General features: G+C 32.4%; 1 protein-coding gene and 1 non-coding gene across 3 annotated transcripts; both read right to left on the reverse strand.

The window, feature by feature from the left end:
- Window positions 1-1719: 1719 nt before the first annotated feature.
- Window positions 1720-1806, reverse strand: LOC129904845 (small nucleolar RNA Z221/R21b). The gene has a single exon (XR_008770514.1). It is a non-coding gene; the product is annotated as a small nucleolar RNA Z221/R21b (small nucleolar RNA).
- A 7207-nt stretch (window positions 1807-9013) lies between these two features.
- LOC129904277 (protein LAZ1 homolog 1) lies at window positions 9014-20567 on the reverse strand. Of its 2 annotated transcripts, none has more exons than XM_055979815.1 (9): window positions 20317-20567; window positions 17031-17498; window positions 16755-16811; window positions 15736-15844; window positions 15229-15416; window positions 15055-15143; window positions 14616-14871; window positions 9891-10136; window positions 9014-9788 (listed from the first exon to the last, which is right to left on the reverse strand). In XM_055979815.1, the coding sequence occupies exons 2-9, from the start codon at window positions 17244-17246 to the stop codon at window positions 9504-9506; spliced, it is 1446 nt and encodes a 481-aa protein (XP_055835790.1). In that variant the 5' UTR covers window positions 17247-17498; window positions 20317-20567; the 3' UTR covers window positions 9014-9503. The 2 variants fall into 2 exon arrangements, with proteins under 2 accessions (XP_055835790.1, XP_055835791.1); XM_055979816.1 differs by lacking the exon at window positions 20317-20567 and adding an exon at window positions 19225-19420.
- Window positions 20568-22445: the final 1878 nt, after the last annotated feature.

Below are 22445 nucleotides of genomic sequence, written 5' to 3' on the forward strand. Positions count from 1 at the left end.
GTAACCTAAGGGGACTAGAAGTAGGCACCACATTGGTGTTCCGAACCAGCATCAATCTTTCTATCTTCATTTACTTTGCGCATTTATATTATGTCTAGTTTAAGTTATTTGTCTGCTGGCCAAGTCGACTATCACTTTTAGACAGTCGACCATCAAATTTTTTAAATCACCCCCCCCCCCCCCTCCCTCTTAATCTTCAATTTGAAGTTGAACAAAATTCTTCAAGATTTGTTTTTTGATCTTTTTATGATATGAAACTGTTTAAAGTTCACATTTTTATTAGATGGGTTGTGAACAACTATTGTTGTTTATGTTGTATTTGGCTTATTTTGAAGTTTCTACTTGGCTGGTAGGTAGTATTTGGAAGTTTCTATTGTTGAAGGATTCTTGCCAACAGACAATCTGCTAATGAATGAGGATGTTATGATTTTATATTCCTAAGGGATTTTAGTTGGGCTCAAAGAATGAACTACATGGTTTTCTTATTCTGGAAAGTTTGTTGCATTAAGAAATTTGGTAGAATGATTTTCTAATAGATGTCTTTACAAAGAATCTGTCTGTATGTTTTGTACTTTTTACCTAATTGTGAGGGTTGAAGAAGAGGAACAAGCTCTCATCCATCTTGTAATTGAAGATCAGAGGTTATGAATGCTGAAATTGATGACTGAAAATTACAGGCTCTATTTGCTATTTTCTGTTCCTGTTATCACCTAGTAATATTGTATTTCTTATTTTTGATATCTAGCATTATTCTTACTTTTGATATCTAACATCATTGGTTGTTACTGTGTTTCGATTACTGTACTATTTTATTGATTCATCATGTTAGTTGCTATTCTTTCTACACTATTTAGTTCTTCTTTGTACTGCACTCGAGCCGAGGGTTGTTAATGTTATAAGAGGGGTTTTAGTTCTAGTAATATATCTCACCAACATGTTAAAAACTTAGAAAAACATGTAGAAACCTTAGAAGAAAAGTTAACTGGATATGACGAGAACAGGAAAAAGCTTGCGGAGAACAAGAAATGGCTTTTGCAAAATGAGAATTACTTGGCAACTCTTCATAAGTTTTTACAAGCTAAATTTAGTAGTGAGTTGCCTAATTTCAACTTGGAGTCTTCTTAGTCTATATATAGATCTATATATAAACATATGTTGTTGCTTCAATTTTTTGCATTTTGATTACACTAGCACTTGTGGTATCTTATGAAACTTATGTTTGGTTAGTACTAAAACCGTCTCATATAAGATAAGAGATCTAATAAAAATATGATGAAAGGGAGAAGTGCGCGGAAGCCATGGGAATGGGAGGCATCGGAAAGACATAATTGCTTATCTATTTTTCCATTTTGATTAGAAAAATAAATGATTATATCTTTCGATTCCTACCACTCCAATAACCTCTCAAACTTCATCCCTTTCCACTTCATAGCTTATTTACTGACAACTACAGATTCCCTCTCCTCAATTTGAGAAATATTCAAAACTAAATCATAAAATCGCAAAGATTAAAAAAACGAATTAAATTTCGTATAAACGTAAAATAGGTAAAAATAATAAATAAATAAATAAAAAGTGCAGAAAAAAGCCATCAGTAACCAAAGTTCATCCCCAGAAGCTTAAGGCTATAGTACGGTCCGCATCATGGCTTGATCTTTTGAAAGATCGCATCATATGGCTCATATATATATATAAAAAATAAGAAAATAAAAATAAAAAGAGCTCAGAAAGTATTATGGGTATGAGAAATTTCACATCACTGATATCAGAGTGGTGCATGACTTTCTCTAGATTTCATCACAGCCCAAATTAAACATTAAAAATATGCGTTGTGTGAAAGTGAGAAAGAAGTAGTAGTTGAGAAGCTGAGATCTGTTTGTTAATGGTGGGTATGGAGGAATATATAAAGTTAAAAGCAGAAAGCGTAGAGGTGGCTGATTTGAAACCCTAATAGGATGAATATGGGCTTTTCAGTCATGGGCCTGATAAATTGAGAGAAGAATTGGGATAGGGATAGGATTCTACTTCTATTTATTCTTTATTCTCAATTTAATATTATTCTCTCTGTTTTTTTCACAACATTAATCACTCTTTATATTTATTTTGAATAAGGATAAAGATAAAAATTAATAATTAATTATATTTTTTTCAGAAAAGATTCATAAATACTCGTATCTATGGGGAAAAAAAAAGCTCATAAATACCTTCTTCTATCTTTCGTTCTAAAAAATAATTTTTTATTTATTTAAATTCTTAATATATCTCATACTAAAATATTTAAAATATATAAGTCTAACTACATATTTGAAATGAAAAAACAATCTTTATCTTATCAATTTTTTTAGTAATAGAGAGTAAAGAAAAAATGATAACATTTGGCTAATTAATATATTCATAGACTTAATGATTTATTCTAAACATCTAAAGAAAATAACTATTTATTGATTCAAATTATAAGAAAGAAGATTTTCTAATAAGATATCTATTTAATAACTTTTTTAATTTAGTAAAATTTATATTGGAGATCTTTTTTACCAACACATCGCTTATTTCATTGCCTAACCATGAGGGTAATCAATTTTTTAAAAATATTAAAAAATAAAAAACAACATAAACAACTCTAGATTTTACTAACATAATGACCGCTAATGATACTTCGAGGACATTTGTTGCATCACATGTGATCTCTTATTATGTTTGTTTATGATAACGCTAATGATACATCCTTCTACTGATAAATTTTAGTGAATTAATTAGAATATGATGTTGAGATCTAACCAATCTAGTAATGTTCTTTACACGATTATCTTCAATTAAAGATTTCGAGCACAAATAATTTTTAAAAAATAAAAGAATATATTTTTTTAGTATAAATAACAAAATCATGATTTTTTATTTGGTAAAAGTTTAATCAATATTAAAATCATAAATAGCAGATATATAATTATAAATAGATAACAAAGACTAATGGTAATCTCAGACAAAGGTGGAAGGGGGTACTCTTGAATTCAAAACAAAGGTTGAGGTTATTTTAGATCAAAATGTGAAGAAAGGTATTTTGAATCATTTTTAATAGGTTAAGGGTATTGTTAAGCAAAAAAAAAAAATAGGTTCAAGGCTTTTTAAACGAAAAGATAAAAGAAGGATATTTATAAGTTTTTTTCCATAAGTGAGGGATATTTATGAGCCTTTTCCCTAATTTTTTTAAGAGAAAATGCTCAAATATGCCATCGAACTTTTAAAAAAGGCACATTTATGCCATCTGTTAAAAGTTTGGCTCATTTATGTCATTTTCGTTTGAGAAAAGGCTCATCCATGTCATTATTTATTAACTAAAATGACATAGATGAGCTAAACTTTTAACGAATAGGATAGATGAGCTTTTTTTCAAAGCTCGATGGCATATTTGAAACCTTTTTCATTTTAAATAATAGTTTAGTTAATGACGTAGCCGAATCATAATTGACCACATGTACAAAATAGTTTTGCGAAACGAAAAATATTTCCAGTTAACAAATAATGACATGAATGAGTCTTTTCTCAAATGAAAATGACATAAATAAGTCAAACTTTTAACGAATGACATAAATGAGCCTTTTCTCAAAACTTAATAGCATATTTGAGCTTTTTTTCTTTTTTTAATAAAACAATTATTTTGGACCATCTATTTTTTTAATAGTAAGAATGGCAAGTGAAGTGGAGCGCATGGAGTATATGAGTAATGTGTATTAATTTAATTTAAGGCATAATACGTAATCAACTTCTTAAACTTATCAAGACTTAGAATATCCCATTTAGACACTCAAATTAAATCACATTTCAATTGAACATCTAAACTCCTAATTATACAATAAAATATTATAATTATTTAGATTCAAATTTCAAAAAAGGTTGATATATTTTCATTTGTCTATTAAATAATTAACCATATAAAATATATAATCTACTTTAATTATACATATCAATCTCAAATAGAAAATAAATAGAGTTTTAATACTTAATGAGATGTGAATGTCATATAAGACATAGGAGCAGTTTTACTTTATGTTTTATAAAAAGTTCATACTATTGAAATTATGTTTCAAACGCACAAGTTTAGTTCTAAAACTTTATACTTAAGTGTTTATACTATTAAACTTATATCTCAACACACAAATTATGCTGACTGAATTTATGCCCAGACAATTTTTTTTAAAAGATATGTCTTGTAAATTCGATAGTATTAAATTTACGACTTACACATTAGGTCATAATTAAAGATATTTATCAATCAAGTTCTCCTAAATGTTGGATAGACACAAGTTTGGTATTCAAGCGCAGAGAGCAAGAAGAACATGCCAATAGTCCAGCAGAGTATACCATGAGGTTTTCTTTTCCTGCAACATATTCTAACTTATTTAGCAATTAGAAAATATTGCATACAATTTGGTGGTTTAACATTATTAGAAGAAGGCGGAATGTTCGGAGACTCCTGTATTTGATTCTATTTGTCATCTAAGTCCTTTTACTCATAACTTTGTTAGATGAACAGTTAAAGTTATTAAAATACATTATTTTAAACTCCTTTAATTATATGTGTCTCTCAATCACGCTTATATAGATAACACATCACTATCCACATCAGATATAAATTATCACATATTTTTAATTACAAATAATATATTTTTTTAAAGAAATTTCAAACCCATCTCCAAAGTTCTTTTTACTCGATTTCTTCTCTTTCCGGATCTTTCATCTATTTTGCTATTTAGATCTTATCTTATCTTTTTATTTTTTTCTTCCCTTTGTAAATTTCCTATGTTGAAGAGGAATAGAAACAAGTAAATCTTTATTATGATATTTTATTATAATTATTTTTTGTTATTTAATGATGGTGATAAAGTAATTAAAATGGAGGGTGAGAGAAAGAAATATATAAAATTGCATTCAATTTTGAAATCATCAGACATATGTATTTCAAAAATTCATCTAAAATCCGACTCTATTTCATAATGAAAAATCTTTCTTTTTTTGTCATATTTCTTTTACCCAAATTTAAATAAATATTCTTTTTCCCAATCATACTAAAACACTCAAATAATAGAAAAAATATGTGAAGAGATAGAAGAAGTGCATGTATTGATGGGGTGGGGGGGTGGGGGGTAGAAGAAGAAGAAGCGTAAGGTAGATTGGTAGATTGGGGGTAGGAATTTTTTTTAATTGTTATATTTTTTCTTTTAACTTCAATATTTCTTTAAATTAAAATAATTATCTTCGATTGTTTTTAAATGTGTGTAACCACATTTTTTATCTGATTCAACAAATAATCATCACATAAACTTGATCAAAAATCAAAGAAATTTAAAATAATATATTTTAAAAATATTAAGTGTTCACCTGATAAAATAAAGATCTAGATGATAAATAAAGCCAAATACAGGCCATTCCGCAAAGAACCATAAAACTCACACACAGCAAATTGAAAAGTAATCCATACCAAACAATAAATTCAGTTGAAGCTCACTTAATCAGAAGCTAAAATTATTAAGCTATTGCCTACCTAAATTGGCAAATTGCAATCAAACATTTTCTCTATCAATCTAATAGTCTGCCTGAATTGATTTATTTTTAAATAATTTATAAGTTTTTTCAACTTATAAGCTATTTTCAACTTATAAACTAATTGAAATAAATTTAATTATTTATTGAGACTTATTTTAAGCACAAAATAATTTTAACTTGATTAGCCAAACACTCACAGAAAGTTAAAAACAGCTTATAAATCAATCCAAACATCCTCTCAATGACTTACTTACACAAAATATAGTTTAGATTGTTTTAATAAGAACAATAACCATTTAAGATTGAACATACAGATCTCGATCTTCAAATGACATGTTTTCAACTTTCGTCTATCGATAATATTTCCCATCTAAGATCTGGTAGGTATACTAATTTCGAAAGTTACAGTATAATATTAACCAATCAAATAATAAATCAAGAACAAATAGAATGAATTTTGCAAGGAGATGACAAATGAAGAAAGGGAGAAGTTAGTGGAAGTCATGGGTATGGGAGGAGTAGGAAAGATCTAATCTTTGATTTTCTCCGTTCTGATTTGGAAAAAAAGTAAAGAATAAAATCTTTCCACCCCACCCACAACCAACAACTTCCTAATACTCTCATCCCTTTCGACGCCATCACTATTTCCATCCATGTTATGAGAAATTTCTGACTGTGAGAGAGAGAAGTTGAGATCTGTATGATACTGCGGCTGTGGTATGGCCAACTATATATAGCTAAAAAAGAAGGATGAACAAAACACAGGGTTCAAACCCTAATCTGTTGTAATTACCATTTTATCCACCCACAACTTCAAATGGGTCGTTCGTCCCTGGTAGAGGCGGACATGGTAGGGTAGATATCAATATCTTGTCAAAATCGAAATTTTTAACATCAAGATTTGAATATTATGGTATTTGATATGAAATTTGATATGCATCTTTTAAAAGTTTGATATTCAACACAGTATTTGATATTTATAAAAAAAAATACTGAATTAACGGACAAAGCGAGCCCTTTATTCTGAATTAAAGAATTATGAATTATTCAAATCTCCCCAAGTAGGATTCGAACCTACGACCAATCGGTTAACAGCCGACCGCTCTACCACTGAGAAACTGAGGAACAACAGAAAATTCGATCTCATAGAGTTCAATTCCTCTTCTCCGGATTTACTCTGTGAGCACAACTCTTGCTCGAATAGGTGGTGCCGATTTCCGACAACTTGCTAAATTCCACTATGCAGCGGCCATCGCCTACCCTAACGCTCCTGCTCCGGACCTTACTTATGGCTTTGAGCTTTCTTGCTTGCTATGCGCCAGCTAGCGGAATACTTTACCGAATGCGCCAATCAATCTCTGGTGTCGGGCCTACGTGTGCCAACTCCAACTAGAAAATTACTACCGCTTGGACCTAAGTTCCTAGTTACATATAAAGTTCATATATATATATATATATATATATATATATATATATATATATATATATATATATATATATATATATATATTGAACTCCCTATAACTTTTTCATCTTTACTTTTTTATATTTTAAAATATTTAATAAAAATTTGACTCCATTACTTATTGAAAAACTTACCTAAATATACCATATTTAGAAATATTTACCATTTAATATATAATGTAGATTTTTTTATCAAAAAAAGCCTAATACATTTTAAGACACCTATAATACATCTATATTGCATGCAAAATTACTTTTATATATAGTGTAATACATCTATATTACATTCATAATTCATTTTTAATACATAATACAGTTTTATTTAACCAAAACAAATATAATACATTTTAATATATTTATAATGCATATATATATTACATATATAATTCACTTTTAATACATAGTACTTAATACAATTGCTATAGTAAAATGATAAATATTTTAAAATATAATATATCTAGATAATAAATAAAAAATACATTTAAAAACAATAAATATTTTATAAAAAAACTAAAAAAAAATTATTATTCCTTTTTTAACCCTCAACCATTTCTCCATAAAATCGAGCACGTATCCGTGGCCTTTTCCCCTATAGTCACGGAGGTCGTCTGTGGAGAAAAACATGGTAGGACAGGACTCACAATTCCATAAATTTTGTGGTGGAAAATTAGCTTAAATTAGATTTCTTCCATCTCATGAAATAATTACTTTTTGCTACTCGACACACTTTATGTACAATAATAAAGAGCGGAACCAATATCACGTAACATCCCGGGGGTTGTTTGGTTTTATGCATAAATGATACTTCGTTCCCGTGTATATGATTCACTTCCTTTTTAATCGGTGCCAAAAAAAATATCATATTTATATTAAGTGATAATTTAATTTTAAAATAATCATTTTATTCTTAATGAAATAATTTATAACCATACAAATATTTATCACTTATTTTAGACCACAAATTTCAAAAATCTGTCTTTCTTTCTTAAACTCAAACTAACTCTATAAAATGGGACGGAGGAAATAACATATTTGGCGGTATTTTTTAGTATGTATAAAATTCAACATATGTGTTTTATTTACAATTTAGAAATTTGAGTAACTAATATCTATAAGCTATGACAAAATGTTATATATTATTTTATATAAGATAAAAAATAAAATAACTAATACATAAATAATTAAACTTCTCATAACTAATCGCCGCATAAAATAATACATAATATATTTCATAACTAATCTCTACATTACTATTTTTGGACAATTCTAACCAACTATCAAACTAGCTAAGAGGGTCGTTTAGTCACTAGTTGGAAAGGAGAATTATTCATAGAATAAAATCAGCAAAGTTAGTACCATACTTATTCAACACATCAAGCAGTGATTGTTACTAGTTTACGATCCTGCATAATTAAACATGTATAAATTTCGAATCAATTTATGTATAATAAAAGATGCAAAATACATGAATAACTGGTATATTAATCTTTATATTATCAATACCTGCATAACTCTAACTAGCAACCAAACAACCCTTTAGTGCTACAAGATGCGTGTATCCTCTCTCACCCTTTTGCCAAAACCAAGAACTACGTGGAAGAATATCTAAAGTATGAAATCTCAACATGTTCAAGGTGTATCAACAAATTTGGCTCCAATAGTGCGCATAAACTATGATGAGGTGGATACACTGCTACTACGGGAGGAACAACCAATTCTTTCTCAACATCAGAGGTGATTTTCAAGGCAGAATGGAGAAAACTGATTTGCAACAAACTGGGCATGCCTAAATGGATTCTCATACTAGGCTAGCTGCTCACAGGAGACAGATTAGCTAAATAGGGAGTAGTCAATAGCACTATATGTCCTTTATATGAACATGCAGATACCTCTTTTCTTTTCTTGCTTAATGTGTAGACATGTTTGGCAAAAGGTACTATTGAAGCTGTTTAATCGAAAACACCTTTTGTATAGAGAACAATGCTTGACAACAAACTGAACGCAAAGGTATAATTAAACACATGTCAGCATGGAGAGATACTTGTACGTCTGACAAAATCCAGAACTAAGTAGAGAAGTTCACCAACATGAGAGAACTCCACAAGAAAGTAAATACATTTGGAGGACTATGTAGTGTGGTGCAAAAATTCATTCACAAGTAACAGTAAAAAGTCTTACTCTTTCGGAGATCAGCCAAGAACTTAGTAGCTGACTATTTTCTCTCTCACACCTCTACGAACTATTTAATCAGTTTACTCCTCCAACCATGTCATTATCTAAGTTTTCCTCCAAACTTTACATATGTAAAATCATCAGCTATTCAAGTCTTTCCAGTACTTCAACCTCACAGGTGCCTTCTCAATAATCATGTGCACTCCTAATATAGGTTGCTTACCATATTATCTCAATGTGGAAAATCTCCACAGTGGATACTGAATGAACGATATGGTTAGAAGATGAAATCCAAACCCTTCTTCTAGGTTAGATTAAAGGGTCTACTATCTCCGTAAGGATGACATCCCTTTGGATTGATGATGTGGTCTCTTGCCATGCATCCCACTGTCGCTCATACTCCCTTCAACAAGATCATCATGTACTTCAGAGAACTCATTTGTCCATGAGTTCAGCGGAACAATATAACTATCATCCTTTGAGTTCCTCCTCCTCTCTTCATACCGTTTTACGTTTTCTGATATCTGATGGAAAGTCCTATTTATTTTAGCAATTCCTCTTTCAACTGGTTCCGAAACATGAGATACTGTGAACCTCATATCATCAATTATCTAAAAGATGCGACAACAGAAAGCACATTAGTTGCATAGTGGGAGAAAAACAAGAATACTTAAAACAATAAAAGAAGACATCAAGGAAAATGAAAATCTTACTATTTCACCACTTCCAACAACTACATCACGAACACTCTGGTGAAATTTTAGACGCTTCTCTCTCTCTTCAGGCCGAGAAATGCGTACACGGGTAGACCTTTCACAGTCCTGAACTTCCTCCGGGTCTGGTGGGGTGTCCAGAGCGGCATAATCTGACAGCACAGCTACATTCCTGACACATCTTTCTCCACGCTTGTAAGGCTTTGCTGGGAAAACATAAAGATGTACCAGAGCAGCAATGCCCATCTGTTTTTACAAGAAAACATTAGATAACTGTAATAAACCATTGCCTAACATCTGCTCACCAAACAATTCAAAACATCACAACAAGAAACATATGTAGCAACTGTTATCGAGCAAAAGGTTTTTCCCTAATCTGAAATAACAGGTTAAAAGAAAATCTCGTAAAATCTTGCACCTTCTTAGGTTAGTATTTCTCGCCCACCCAAGTAAATCCTTGGAACATTCCTATCAGAAAAGTAGATAAATTATGATGCTCATGAAGAGTATGTTCCTACCATAGTGATACTCCACATTGCATACTAACCAGTCTTCTCTACTCAATTTTGAGAACTTCTGCTGCAGCTTATAGCATAATTTGTTGCTTAATGGGGTCAAACATTTCAAGGATTATTCTTAGGCTCAAAACTTCTTGAGGGCTTACATTACTGCAAAATCCGGTGGAATTTGATAAAATAATGAACTTTTTTTAATTAATATTTTCTATCAGAAATCCAAACTGAAGTATCCCAATGTGGCAAACATAACCATAGACAGAAAAGGGTTGTATAATTCCAATTTGAGCTTAAAACACATCTCAGCATATTTTTTATGTGTGGCGACACAGTGAAGGCCCTATGTAGAAGTCAACTTTGATTTCTCCCATATCATGACATCACCAGGTCTTTACTCACATCAATGTCATCCTTCACTTCATCTGTTAAATGACAAAACCTAAACTTACCACCACATCAAGTGATGACAACTGGCAAGAACGACGACACAAATGGACTAACCATTACTATGGGCAGGTAATTTCTAATTTTATGCTTCACAAGATTATAAATTACTTTTTAGCTCGCCTTTCAAAAGGCATTTCAATGTTGTAATCTTATATGTTTACCCTGCTGCTCAGTCCCTTACGTTCCAACTATTTATTCGTATCCTCATCTTCACTGTATTGGTGCTGCCTATTTTTGTTTCTTGCTGCCCCATTACTCTAATTCATTTAACTCTAGCTTTTTCAGCTCCTTGACACTTAGCATCTAAAAGTTCAAGTACTTCAGCAACATTTCATTTTCTCTCTCCAATCTCCTGGGGTGATCTTCTCACATAGTACAAGTGTTAGCAACTAAAAGTTCAAGTACTTCAGCAACATTTCATTTTCTCTCTCCAATCTCCGGGGGTGATCTTCTCACATAGTACAAGTGCCTCATAGAATCTCTCAAATTGGGCACCCCATTGTCTACCCAATCTAAGGGCATTTCCTTACCAATGCGGAAGCACTATCCAACCAAGAAGAGTATCTCGGGGCATCGTCTTGTTTCATTTCGTAATTCGTACCAAGGAAATTAGTACATCACGCACGCAATTTAAAGTGTTACCTCGTCTGCTGATTACACTTTTTTGCCTCCATTTACTCAAAATTGTTGCCCGCCAGGTGGCTACTATCTATTAGCTGCCTAAGTATCACTAGTTTTCTCAAGAGGAATTAGGAATTCGAATTTTCAGATTTGACATTCTAGACTCTAGAGTGCTCTCACATTATCCATACATTAGTGTATGTGTCTAATCCAGGACTGCATTTATTTCCGTATAACCACGCCTGATTCTTTGGGCCTTCAGAAGTCCTACGCCTAGGGTTTAGATGCCCCACCAAATTGACTTTTCTCGACCAATTTTCTGGACTGTCGATAATTTTTGGGCTCAAGTAATAACACCATGTTTTGGCAATCTTTACCCGAGACTTCAATAATTCTATTCCTCCTATTAAATCTTCCAAAAATCTACTTCCACTACTCGTGCGATCGATGTCTTAACTTGTTCTACAATTTAAATTTTGAAATATGGCATTTTTAGACACATGTCGTGACATGTTGCGCGGGAACGTTGATCTTTGAAATTCTTTACATAGTAAATCTTACTCTCTCAGCTTCAATCTGACGGATAAAATTAGGAGACCACCACACAAATGCAAGCCCACTAAAGGTGCACTATTAAGTATTGAGGAAAAAAGGGTGGCTCTAAGTCTTGTAATGGCAGCAATCTCCAGAAATCCCTAGCATCTATCACCAATTACTCTAAACATGTTTTATGATCGAAGGTGAATTGTAAAGTCTAACAACCTGATCTAAACATGCTTAGGTGTTCACCTTTCTGCAACATGTTTTGGGTGTTCATCTTAGAGGCGAATTGTAAAAGTCCGCACCACCAGCATAGAGACACTTTATGATTGTTCTGATACACATCACCCATGATAATTCTTTAAGCTTTGACTTTTGAAGTAATAGTTTGTAATTATCTCTTTTTTCCAGCAGCAACCCTCCACATTCTCTGCACCCATCTTCTTACTTCTATGCAAGTCAACCTCTCTTTTTTGATGTCTACCCAAGCCAGCAAACATATTTGCAGTACTCTTTCCTAGGTTTGTTCTCATCTAACATCAATGGAATCTTTAAATTCAACGTTATTTCCTAGCAAAGGGTTTGACGCCACCACCTACCTATCCTTTTAACTTGTTGCCTTCTTAGACAACTGATTAATCACTATCTTAATTCTGGAATATTACTTCCCAGCTAACTCCGACCAACCTCAGTTAAGTAAATCTCCACGAAAATTGTCTCGACTCTTTCTCTTACCGAAAATACAAAGATTGTTGCAACATAATATTCATAAAAGTCACTCTTGTTTCATCCATATGCAGATACTTCCCCCTCCTGAGACCAGACATATGATGCTTGTGAACCATAGCAAAATGTTGTAGCTAGTACTGATACAACTGTTGAAGTTTCTTCTTAGTTCTACCCATGTATATCAAGACAATTTTTTCTGATCAATTGTCAAGGATTTCCTTCCTAACAAAACAACAAGTTTCTTTCATAATCCCAATCACAAGAGCAAGCTATGTGATTTGCTTTTCTTGTAACCGTATCCCGTGTTTCCACCAGAGATTGCTTTATCAACATCTTAATCTTTAGGGAAATTAGCAATTTTAGTCCCTGAAATATTTAGAAAAATCACATTAAGGTCCTTGTGACACTCGTTGAGCACATTTAACCTTCGGTAATTGAAATGTGCATCTTTTATCCTTCTGCATGTGTCTTCACAAATTTAATAAATTTATTGACTGTTAAACCATTTAATTGCACGTGTGTTATATTGAATTTGTAACATTATTTTACATTTAGGCTGATAAGAGTTCTAAAGATAATTTAAATAAGCATATTTCCAATGTAAAGGGACCAAAAACTCACAATTTAATTAATTCAAGGCTATATGCTTAGTGAAATAACATGAGGACGAAAATCAGAATTTACTAATACCTGAGGGGGATCAAAAGTGCAATTATCCCTAATTTTTTTATCTTATCCCTGAGTTGACAAATCAAGTAGAAGGCCCTTTTCTTTCTGTTAGATATAGGGTTTACTTATTAGACATAATATTATCTTTTTGTCAGAAATAACAGTTTTAACTTTGTTTTATCTTTTAGTTTGAGATGAGATTCTACTAGTTTTAAGAGTTCTTTTTAATGAAGAGAGATATCATTGAGAGGCATCAAGAAGAACTCTCACGAAGTTCTAAGAGTGCTAACTTGTTTAATTCAATATCCTACAAATAGGACCCCCATCATGTACTTTGTTTATGTTAGACCTGATTAGAGTACAACATTGGTTGGGAAATGGACTGGTGGATATGGACTTGGGAAAACCTCCTGTCATGAACTAATTTTTGGGATTAAGTTAGGCCCAAAGTGCCATATCTTAACATGGTAGTCCATCCCTGTTTGGGCTCCTGGTTCACGCTCCAGTTTGGGTTTGGGCGTGATGGAGGTGTTAGAGTGGGTTAGGTCCCACATTGGTTGGGGAATAAACTGGTCATCTGTTTATATGGACTTGGGAAAATCTTCCCTCGTGCTAACTTTTGGGGTTGAGTTAGGCCCAAGTGTCATATCTTAACAGTTTAGAAGACTCGAAGGATACTTTCTCTCTCTTTATAACTTATTCTTCTTCCTATCTTTGTTCCACTAGCTTTTTTGGTACTGCATCACAAACAAGTTATACTTTCAAACGTCAACTTCGGCAGCCCAGTACCACCTATGAGTGCAGGTGCAGCTCAAAATATATCATGTGGACAACTGCTCCTTGAAAAAACTTTGTACAAGTCCAATATTTAGGGATGTTTTGTGATCCAGCTCTCAATGTCCTCAACTTTAAGTTGTGTCACTCCCCTCCCCCCCCCCCCCCCATCCTTCACTAATTCTAGAACAACTCGATTTTGAGAATGTTAGAGGCACAAACAACTAGAATATTCAAGAGCACTATGCCTTCACTTTAATACACAGAAGTTCATAGACAGAATACTCCAGCAGCTCATCGATGCACACCAAAAGTTAGCACATATCCCACGCTCAAATAAATCATTTCTATTCATGAGCCTCTGTTGGCACAAGAAATAGTGATCAAGCAATGATGAGTGTACGGAACTAATTCAATAAACACAACTGACCTCAATACAGATGATATAGTCCTGGATCCTTGTCTTCAACAGCTGTGCCAAAGAACCTTTGAATGTTCCAAATGACAACAGAAAGGCAACAGCTATCCCTTGCCACCACGTCAAGAACACAATTGACTTGAATACCAGAAACTTCGCCAACGGCTTAATCGGTGCTAATTTATTCTTGGTGACTGAATAAAACTGCACAAGGCAATATAAGGCCCACGTCTGGCTAAAATTAAGAACAACTGCCAAGTACGGATAGCTGCAAGAATCAACACTCAGATCAACGTCGTGGAAAGCTTGTGTTTTCATGACATATCCAATATATGACATAAATTCAATTAATCCAGAGGCTAGGCTAGAACTCGGCAGTAGGAGAGTCACAAAATAGGTAGAAAAAACAATGATATCTTTGAAGTAATATCGAAAACCCGGTTTAACTTACGCATATCTCCACTCAAATTTGCCTTCACCGTAGATGCCAAAAAGATGAAAAACCATAGCCAGTAAAGCACATATCATCTTGAGTATCATCTGGAAGGAGAATCCTTAATTATTCAGTACATAAAAACTTGACGAAACTGTCAAAATCATAACAAATTACTAGAGAGGCACATACATATTGCACTATCCCAATTTTTACTGCTTGATAGAAGTCAGAACCAAGATACCACTCCCTGATAAAGCAATTCAATGGAAAAGGATGTTCAACAACTCCATATGCATATGCATCATCCAGCAGAGGCAAGCTGGAGGAACTTACGACACTTTGACTTTCCATAAATTCGATGGTGTTTTTCTCTCCACCTGTGTCATGTAGCTCATATGAGAATCATCTTTAAAGAAAGGAACTTCTATAAAAAAAAAAGAAGGTAGCATAGTTTTATCCCACTAGAGAAGTACTGAGAATTGAGAAAACTACAGAACTCCATTGTGACATAAGATGCAAAAGCAACATGGATGGAGAAACATTTGGAAAAAGTTATGTGAATAATAAACACAACTATAGTTACACTATCAGACTCCAAGCTGGTAACTGAGGCACTTAAAATTTTCAAGATGCGCTTTTTCCAAGGGACAACTTAAAATAGGAGAAGAGTGCAACAACCAATGCCTGAAGACATACCTAAGCAGGCTATCAGATACCTCTCGAAGCAATATAGTGCAAAAGCCTCATAACAATCGCGTATGATCTCACAGTTGAATGCGGCATTTGAGTCCATTAAAGATAAGAACTGTCAGGTAAATGCAAGAACTGGTCAAAGATTCAACAAAAACCCTCACTGAATCATAAAGACAAAAAAGACAACATGATATTTTTAGATTTAGGGTGATGAACATACTGTAAAATTAGATATAAAGGTTGTTGAAGATGCACCAAACTCAATTTTAACTTAAACTTCCACATTTTTACTCTTTATATCAATTCCTTCAAATTTTTTTATGATAAGGAAAATACAGATAACCCTTTCCTCCATTCTTTTAGGAGATTTTCTTCTATTGGAATTTATGCTATGCTGGAGCATCTGCACTACATCGTATACTTTATCTGTTTCCTTTTATCTAAGTTTTCCCCTGTTTAATCGGCAGTTTAACCATTTGTTAAGGCCTACATTTGTATTCAGCTGAATAAGGAATACATATTTCGTTCATCAGTTCTTTTCATAAGAAATGAATCATGAGGCAATTTCTCAGAAATTATTGTGGACCAAGAAACAATATTAACCAACAACAGAATATACAGGGAGCCATGAATTCTGTTCCAGAGGCAAATCACAAAATTCAAACCTCACCCACAAACATATCAAGTGTTCCCCGTAGGAGTATAGGAAATGTAATGCAGAGACATCATCAAAGTCAGCAGTAAGTTACCAACTGATCTTTTTTAATAAAAATATACCTAAATGCAGAACTGACAAAAACCTAAAGTGACTTGCATTTTCTTATCTTAGCCCTTCTTTTACCGTCTTTGTAAGCATAACTGGTCCTTTTGGTAGGGTCATATTTTCTCTGCTTGTCCAAAGAGAGATTTATTTAAAATAATAATAACCGCCAGCATCTCAATATGTTTATAACAAACTTTTTAAAGGTCATTTCCAAATAAACTAGAGGAAAGGCTAGCAGACTAGCTAAAGGTTCTCTTACCGATTCCACTGCATAAACAGGAACCATCAAGATCAGTCCAATCAAAAACTTCTGCTCCTGTGATAAAAAATAATTCAGTCCTATCAGTTTCTCAAGACAATAAAGGTAGGCAATGCCACAAAGACCAAGTGTCTGTACAAAAATAACAATACAAGCATGGATTCAATCAAGCACCACAAACTGATCCAAAAAGAAAAGGTCAGCAGCCCATAGGATCAAATGATGTATGCAAGTAAAAATTAACTTCAAGAAGATCGAACAGGTGTAAGCAAAAACCTCAGGCTGATTGTATGCAGCTAGATGCTCAACAATTAGATACATAGACAGGACAACAGCCACCAGTACGAAAAAACCAGCACTGTATACAGCACAACTATAAAGTGGAGATGATCCTGAAACTATGTACAGCGACCACAATTTTCCAGAATTGCCTGACGATTCAACCAATGTGATGGAAAATAGTAACGAGACTAAAATTCCCCTCCATCCCATTTTAGGATGCTGCTTCTCAGAATCTCAAGGAAATATGGCCCACAATCAGGATGATTCAAAACTCAACCACAAGCTTCTATGTCACCAAGGATAGAACTAATCACTTTAGCTTCTTTCCTAAATGATTCTCTCCAACAGAACCATGTACCAGAAACGTAGGCATCAGAAGTATCCTGCATAATACTTCATATCCATAAAAAACTGATGCCGAATAGGGAAGATCAAATTCTCAATATCCTGCCTTCGGGAACCCTGCCACAAACATTTGAATAAGTCAGAAAATCTTATGCATGACTACTACAATATTATCAATAAGATGATACGGGAAGAATAACATCCTCAATAGGAATGTAAATATTTTGAGCATGACATGTACTAGAGAGACGGGAACTTCTTTTTAAATTTTTCTGCTTGCTAGATATTGTAAACAGCTTTCAGATTCCAGAAGATCCTGTTATCTCATAGAGTCATGGCCAATAAAAGGGTGTAACCCAATATCATTGTTTTAAGGTCGACATTTTATCAGATAATACAGATGCATCCGGAGTTCACTTCCCCCAACAACAACCATTCTTAGCCATATATGGGTACATCATTAAGCAAAGTCAAATGTATATCTTTTGAGCATTACATTTTCATGTTTCTGCTTGCTAGGATCATGACCAGGCTTTTGGATTTTGGAAAATCTTTTACTTCATAAAGACGTGACAAACAAAAAGATCTACACCTAAATCCCTTGTTTGAGGTTACTATTTAAGCAGATGCGAGAGATGCATGCAGAGTTCAACTATACTATAGCACCCATGTTCGCGTAGCACATATCTCCATTAAAGGACTTAGATGATGTTTTAGAAGTTAAGAGCCCAAAAACTATGGCGAAGAATGGGCTAAGTGTTACATGTATTTCATGGTCCAAGCCCAAGAGGAGGAAAATTGGGGCCTGCATAGGCCCCAAGGGAGCTAAAAATCAAGCCCACAATAGGCTGAGAATCACGCCCAAAAGGTGGAATTCACACCCAAACTTGAGTGCTTAGGCATGAATTTTAGGTGCAAATTTTGCACTTCTTCCTTACCTTCTGTTTGGTAGTTTTGGAAAAAGCATGATATTAATTTTACCTGCTTACCAAGTTTATAAGTTTCCTAGTTCAAAATTTTCTTGTTAGGTTTTACTACTTATTATTTCCATAAAAAGTAGGATTCGAATCCATGCTATTTGGAATAGAGTTGGACGATTTTTCCCCTATATATTGTGGTGGATTTTGTTCTTTTAGACAACAATGTTCTTAATATTATTAAGTGTTCTTTTCTTTAACCTTTCTATATTGGTTACTTGAGATTTATCTTACAACCTTACAAGAATGATTCTTTTAAGAGATAAGATAATCTTTGCTTGATATTTGCGGTTCTTACTTGATTAATTGAACAAAGGTAATATTAATTATTTTCCTTAATATTCAATTAAGGGTCTAGATCACTTCATCTAAGTTCTTCAATTGAATCTTCTATAATCATGATTAGCCTTAATCCGCTAATTAGGTTTACTACAATCAATTAATGTTCCTAGTCATTACTTTTGAGATTCGGAAATTTAGTCTATCTTATCTTTATAGCCTTTAATTTCATATTATTCGCTATCTAATTATTTTCTTATTTTCTATAGGAAACAACCTATCTACACCTGCCCTTCCCAGACCCCACTCACTTGTGGGATTACATTAGATATGTTGTTGCATTATTTTCTTGCTTTTCTTTCAAGTAACCCGATTGATATCACTAAACGTACCAACTAGCATTGTTAAACCAAATATTCACACATCAATCGGCAAGGTGAAATGAACACTCAAAGACTGTCAATACTCTAATGTTTCACCTATATCTTGTCACAAATTAGACTATTTGTCCACAGGTAGAAGTCTCCTTAAGTTCACATAAGAGCAAAAAAAGATACGAAAGGTGTATATGATACTCAAGACTATACCACATTTTACAATGCTTCGGGCAGCATCATGTCCAATTTTCTCTATTTAAATTCCAAGCTCCTTAAGCTGCACACACATAGCTATATTCTTATTTCCTCTCCTGTAGAAGTTTCCCTTGATAGTACAAATTACTCTTGAGCAAAATTCTTTCTTTTATGAAAATTATACTTGAATCATCCATGATTTATGAAAATCAAAATCCATCTAGATGTAAAACTCCACAGCTACACCACAATGATCTTCAATGATTTAAACTTCAGCACTTCTCATTATGGACTTCATAAAACAAAACATCCAGAATCAAGCAGGCTTGAGTACCTAAATGCTTTCTGACCCGAACAGATAAAAATGAAATTGATAAGACCCTCTTATGTTCCAAAACAGGTCTGACACTGAATTTAAAAGAAAATAGAGTTCCATTTTTTTTTTTGGGAAACCAAGCGAGCAACTCCACTATATACCAGAAAAAGAGCATATCGAGCCAGAACAGACAAGTCGCAGACGAACCCTTTAAATAGCTATGCATTTAGTTCCCAGTAAATGAGTTCAAGAACTCAATGTACACTTAAAAATGTTCAAAACATAATCTTTACTGATCAAAAAGAATATATAACATAGTCCAAACTATCCCAAATTTCCATAAGAGCCAGGTAACCCAAACAAAATAAACAAGGAACATTGCTTCCTCCAAAAGAGCAACGGATTAAAAAGCCAAACCTGCATACATATAAAAGCCACAACCTAAAAAAGAAACCATTCCAACAATCAACAAACCAGCAGAAATGTAAATTCCACCTCTTTTGATTCCTACCACATAAACTAAATTTTTAAAAGGAAAAGGTGAAATTGCCACAACATGGGCATTCCATCATTTCTATTGTACATAGCCAAGTAAAGCACCACGAAACACCAATTAATTCTCTACCAAACAGCTTTCATCAATCACAAAAATACCATACAAAGTAATCACTAATCCCACCACCTTCTTCCAATTCCTCACAAAAAAGAAGTTCATCTGCAAACTATATCCAGGAAAGAATGTTACAGAGAAAAAGTGCAAAAAGAAAAAAATAGGGGAAAGTTGCACGAACCCTAGAAAGTGAAGCAAGAGTGTCGCGAAAGGGAGGTTACAATCGATACTTTACAATTCTTCAAAGTCGTTCCCGAATGAAGATTCGAAACAAACAAACAACAACAATGCTGTAAATAGAAAAATTGATCTAAAAACTTTTCTCCAGAAATTCACAAATTGAATGGCAGGTGTTCTTGGGGAAGACCAAAAAAAAAAAAGTTTGCGTATTGCATTTTGCATATAATTTCTCGTTTTTAGCTTTGCTTAGGCAGTTGGGTTGGGCGAAAAGCCGAAAATAGAAATTCGAGAAAAGACTTAGGAAACCGAGGGCATAAATGTGACAGCAATGCACACTTTTTTGTATCACAGATAACTATCGAACCGTTGAAGTTTGTGAGTCCCGTTGATCTAATGGTTTATAAGTGAACTACGGTCAGTAAGTTTAGCCTCACGTTGCAAATACTTAAATTTTATGGGGAAAAGTATTTGTAGTTTTCCACGTAAGCGTGATTGCGTGGCAGTAAGATAGTTTTAAAGTTACACGTCATTGTACTGTGAGATTGAAACAACTATGACTTGTTTGATTGCTTAATTATGAAGGATCATGACACTTTAATTTTGGAAAAACCAATTGAATAAATCATAATACAGATGGAGTAAATTCCTTAGATAGCCATTTATCTTTGAAAATTTGTCTTATAATATTATTTAAGTTTTTTTTGGAACCACAATATTTATCTAACTATTTCTATTTTTCTCAAAATATACTTCTCTCTCCTAATAGAATGTTATGTCACTTTTTTTTAATAATACAATTAAAACTTATTTAATATGTGTATAAGCAACTTCTTTTAGCATTTACCCCATTCTTGAATTTTATAAAAGGTAATCCAATTTTGAATTAAAATTAACTAATATTTATTATTTATCTGTCAATATTTTTAAAAATCAATTATAAAAAAATAAGTAAAGTATATAAGGAAATAAAACTCACATACTAATTTACTAAAAAAATTATAAAAATGATAATTCGCATTGAAATTGAACTATAGATTCCATCCCATAAGAATTCTAATACGTAGTATTTATTTAAAAGAGACCTATTTTTATATATTCTTCCAATCGTGCTGATTTTCTCTAACTTGAATATAAATATAAACTTTTTTGAATTAATATAAAATTTGAATTAAAAATAAAACAAAAAAATAAAGTATCTCAATTTTGAATCAAATATATTTGTCGTGATGTACTTTTATAATATCTGTGCATTGCATGGGTACGAAATGCATATATTAATCATGCATTAAATTTGTATGTCCATATTTGTATTCTATAGTAATTTATTTATTAATCTCTCCATTTTAATTTATTACTCTCTCCATTTTAATTTATTTGTCCTATTTTAATTTGGCATGAAATTTAAGAAAATAAAAAAAAAAAATCTTGTGATTTTAAGTCAAACATATGTCAAATATACTAAAATATCTTTTAATTTTGTATCTTAAACATGTCAAGTTGCTAAAAGCAAAAAACAAATCTTTTAAAATGGACTAAAAAGTTTTTAGGACAAATAAATTAAAACAAATGAAGCATTTGATTTTTATACTAGGTAAAATAATCAAAAAAAAATTACCTTGATAATAGTTCAACGGAATACATTGTAAAACTAAAAGTGTAGCTTGTCATAATTTGTAGCTATATATACACAATATTATTTTGATATCACTACAAAAAGGTTGTGTACTAATAATATTAATTTAATGTACTCAAATAAATAAGACAATAAATTTTTATAATTAATTTTTTAAAAAATTGAAAAATAAATAATAAATATTAATTAATTTTAATGGAAAATTTGATTATCTTTTATAAAATTCAAGAATGGGATAAATGCTAAAAGAAGTTGTTTATAGAGACATTAAACAAGCTTTTAAAAAATTGTTAAAAAATTAAAATAATATGAAATGTCATTCCATTAGGAGAGAGGAGTATATTTTGAGGAAAATATGAATAGTTGGGGTTATATTGTGGTCCTAAAAAAAATAAAAGTGATATTATAGGGTAAATTTCCAAACATGGATGACTATCTAAGGAATTTACCCATACAAATGTGTTTGCTTTAATTTTTCTTACACTAAGAAGATTATG

This window comes from Solanum dulcamara, chromosome 9 (assembly GCF_947179165.1).
Source record: "Solanum dulcamara chromosome 9, daSolDulc1.2, whole genome shotgun sequence".
NCBI lineage: Eukaryota > Viridiplantae > Streptophyta > Magnoliopsida > Solanales > Solanaceae > Solanum > Solanum dulcamara.

Bases quoted from the DNA above. Each gene is read 5' to 3' on its own strand.
- LOC129904277 (XM_055979815.1), bottom strand. From the start codon at position 17,246: ATGGGATGGAGGGGAATTTTAGTCTCGTTACTATTTTCCATCACATTG. The intron at 15,417-15,735 runs GTATGTCTTCAG...TACATGACACAG, and splicing joins GTATCTGATAGCCTGCTTAG to GTGGAGAGAAAAACACCATC. The intron at 14,872-15,054 runs GTAAGTTAAACC...TGATTCTTGCAG, and splicing joins AAATTTGAGTGGAGATATGC to CTATCCGTACTTGGCAGTTG.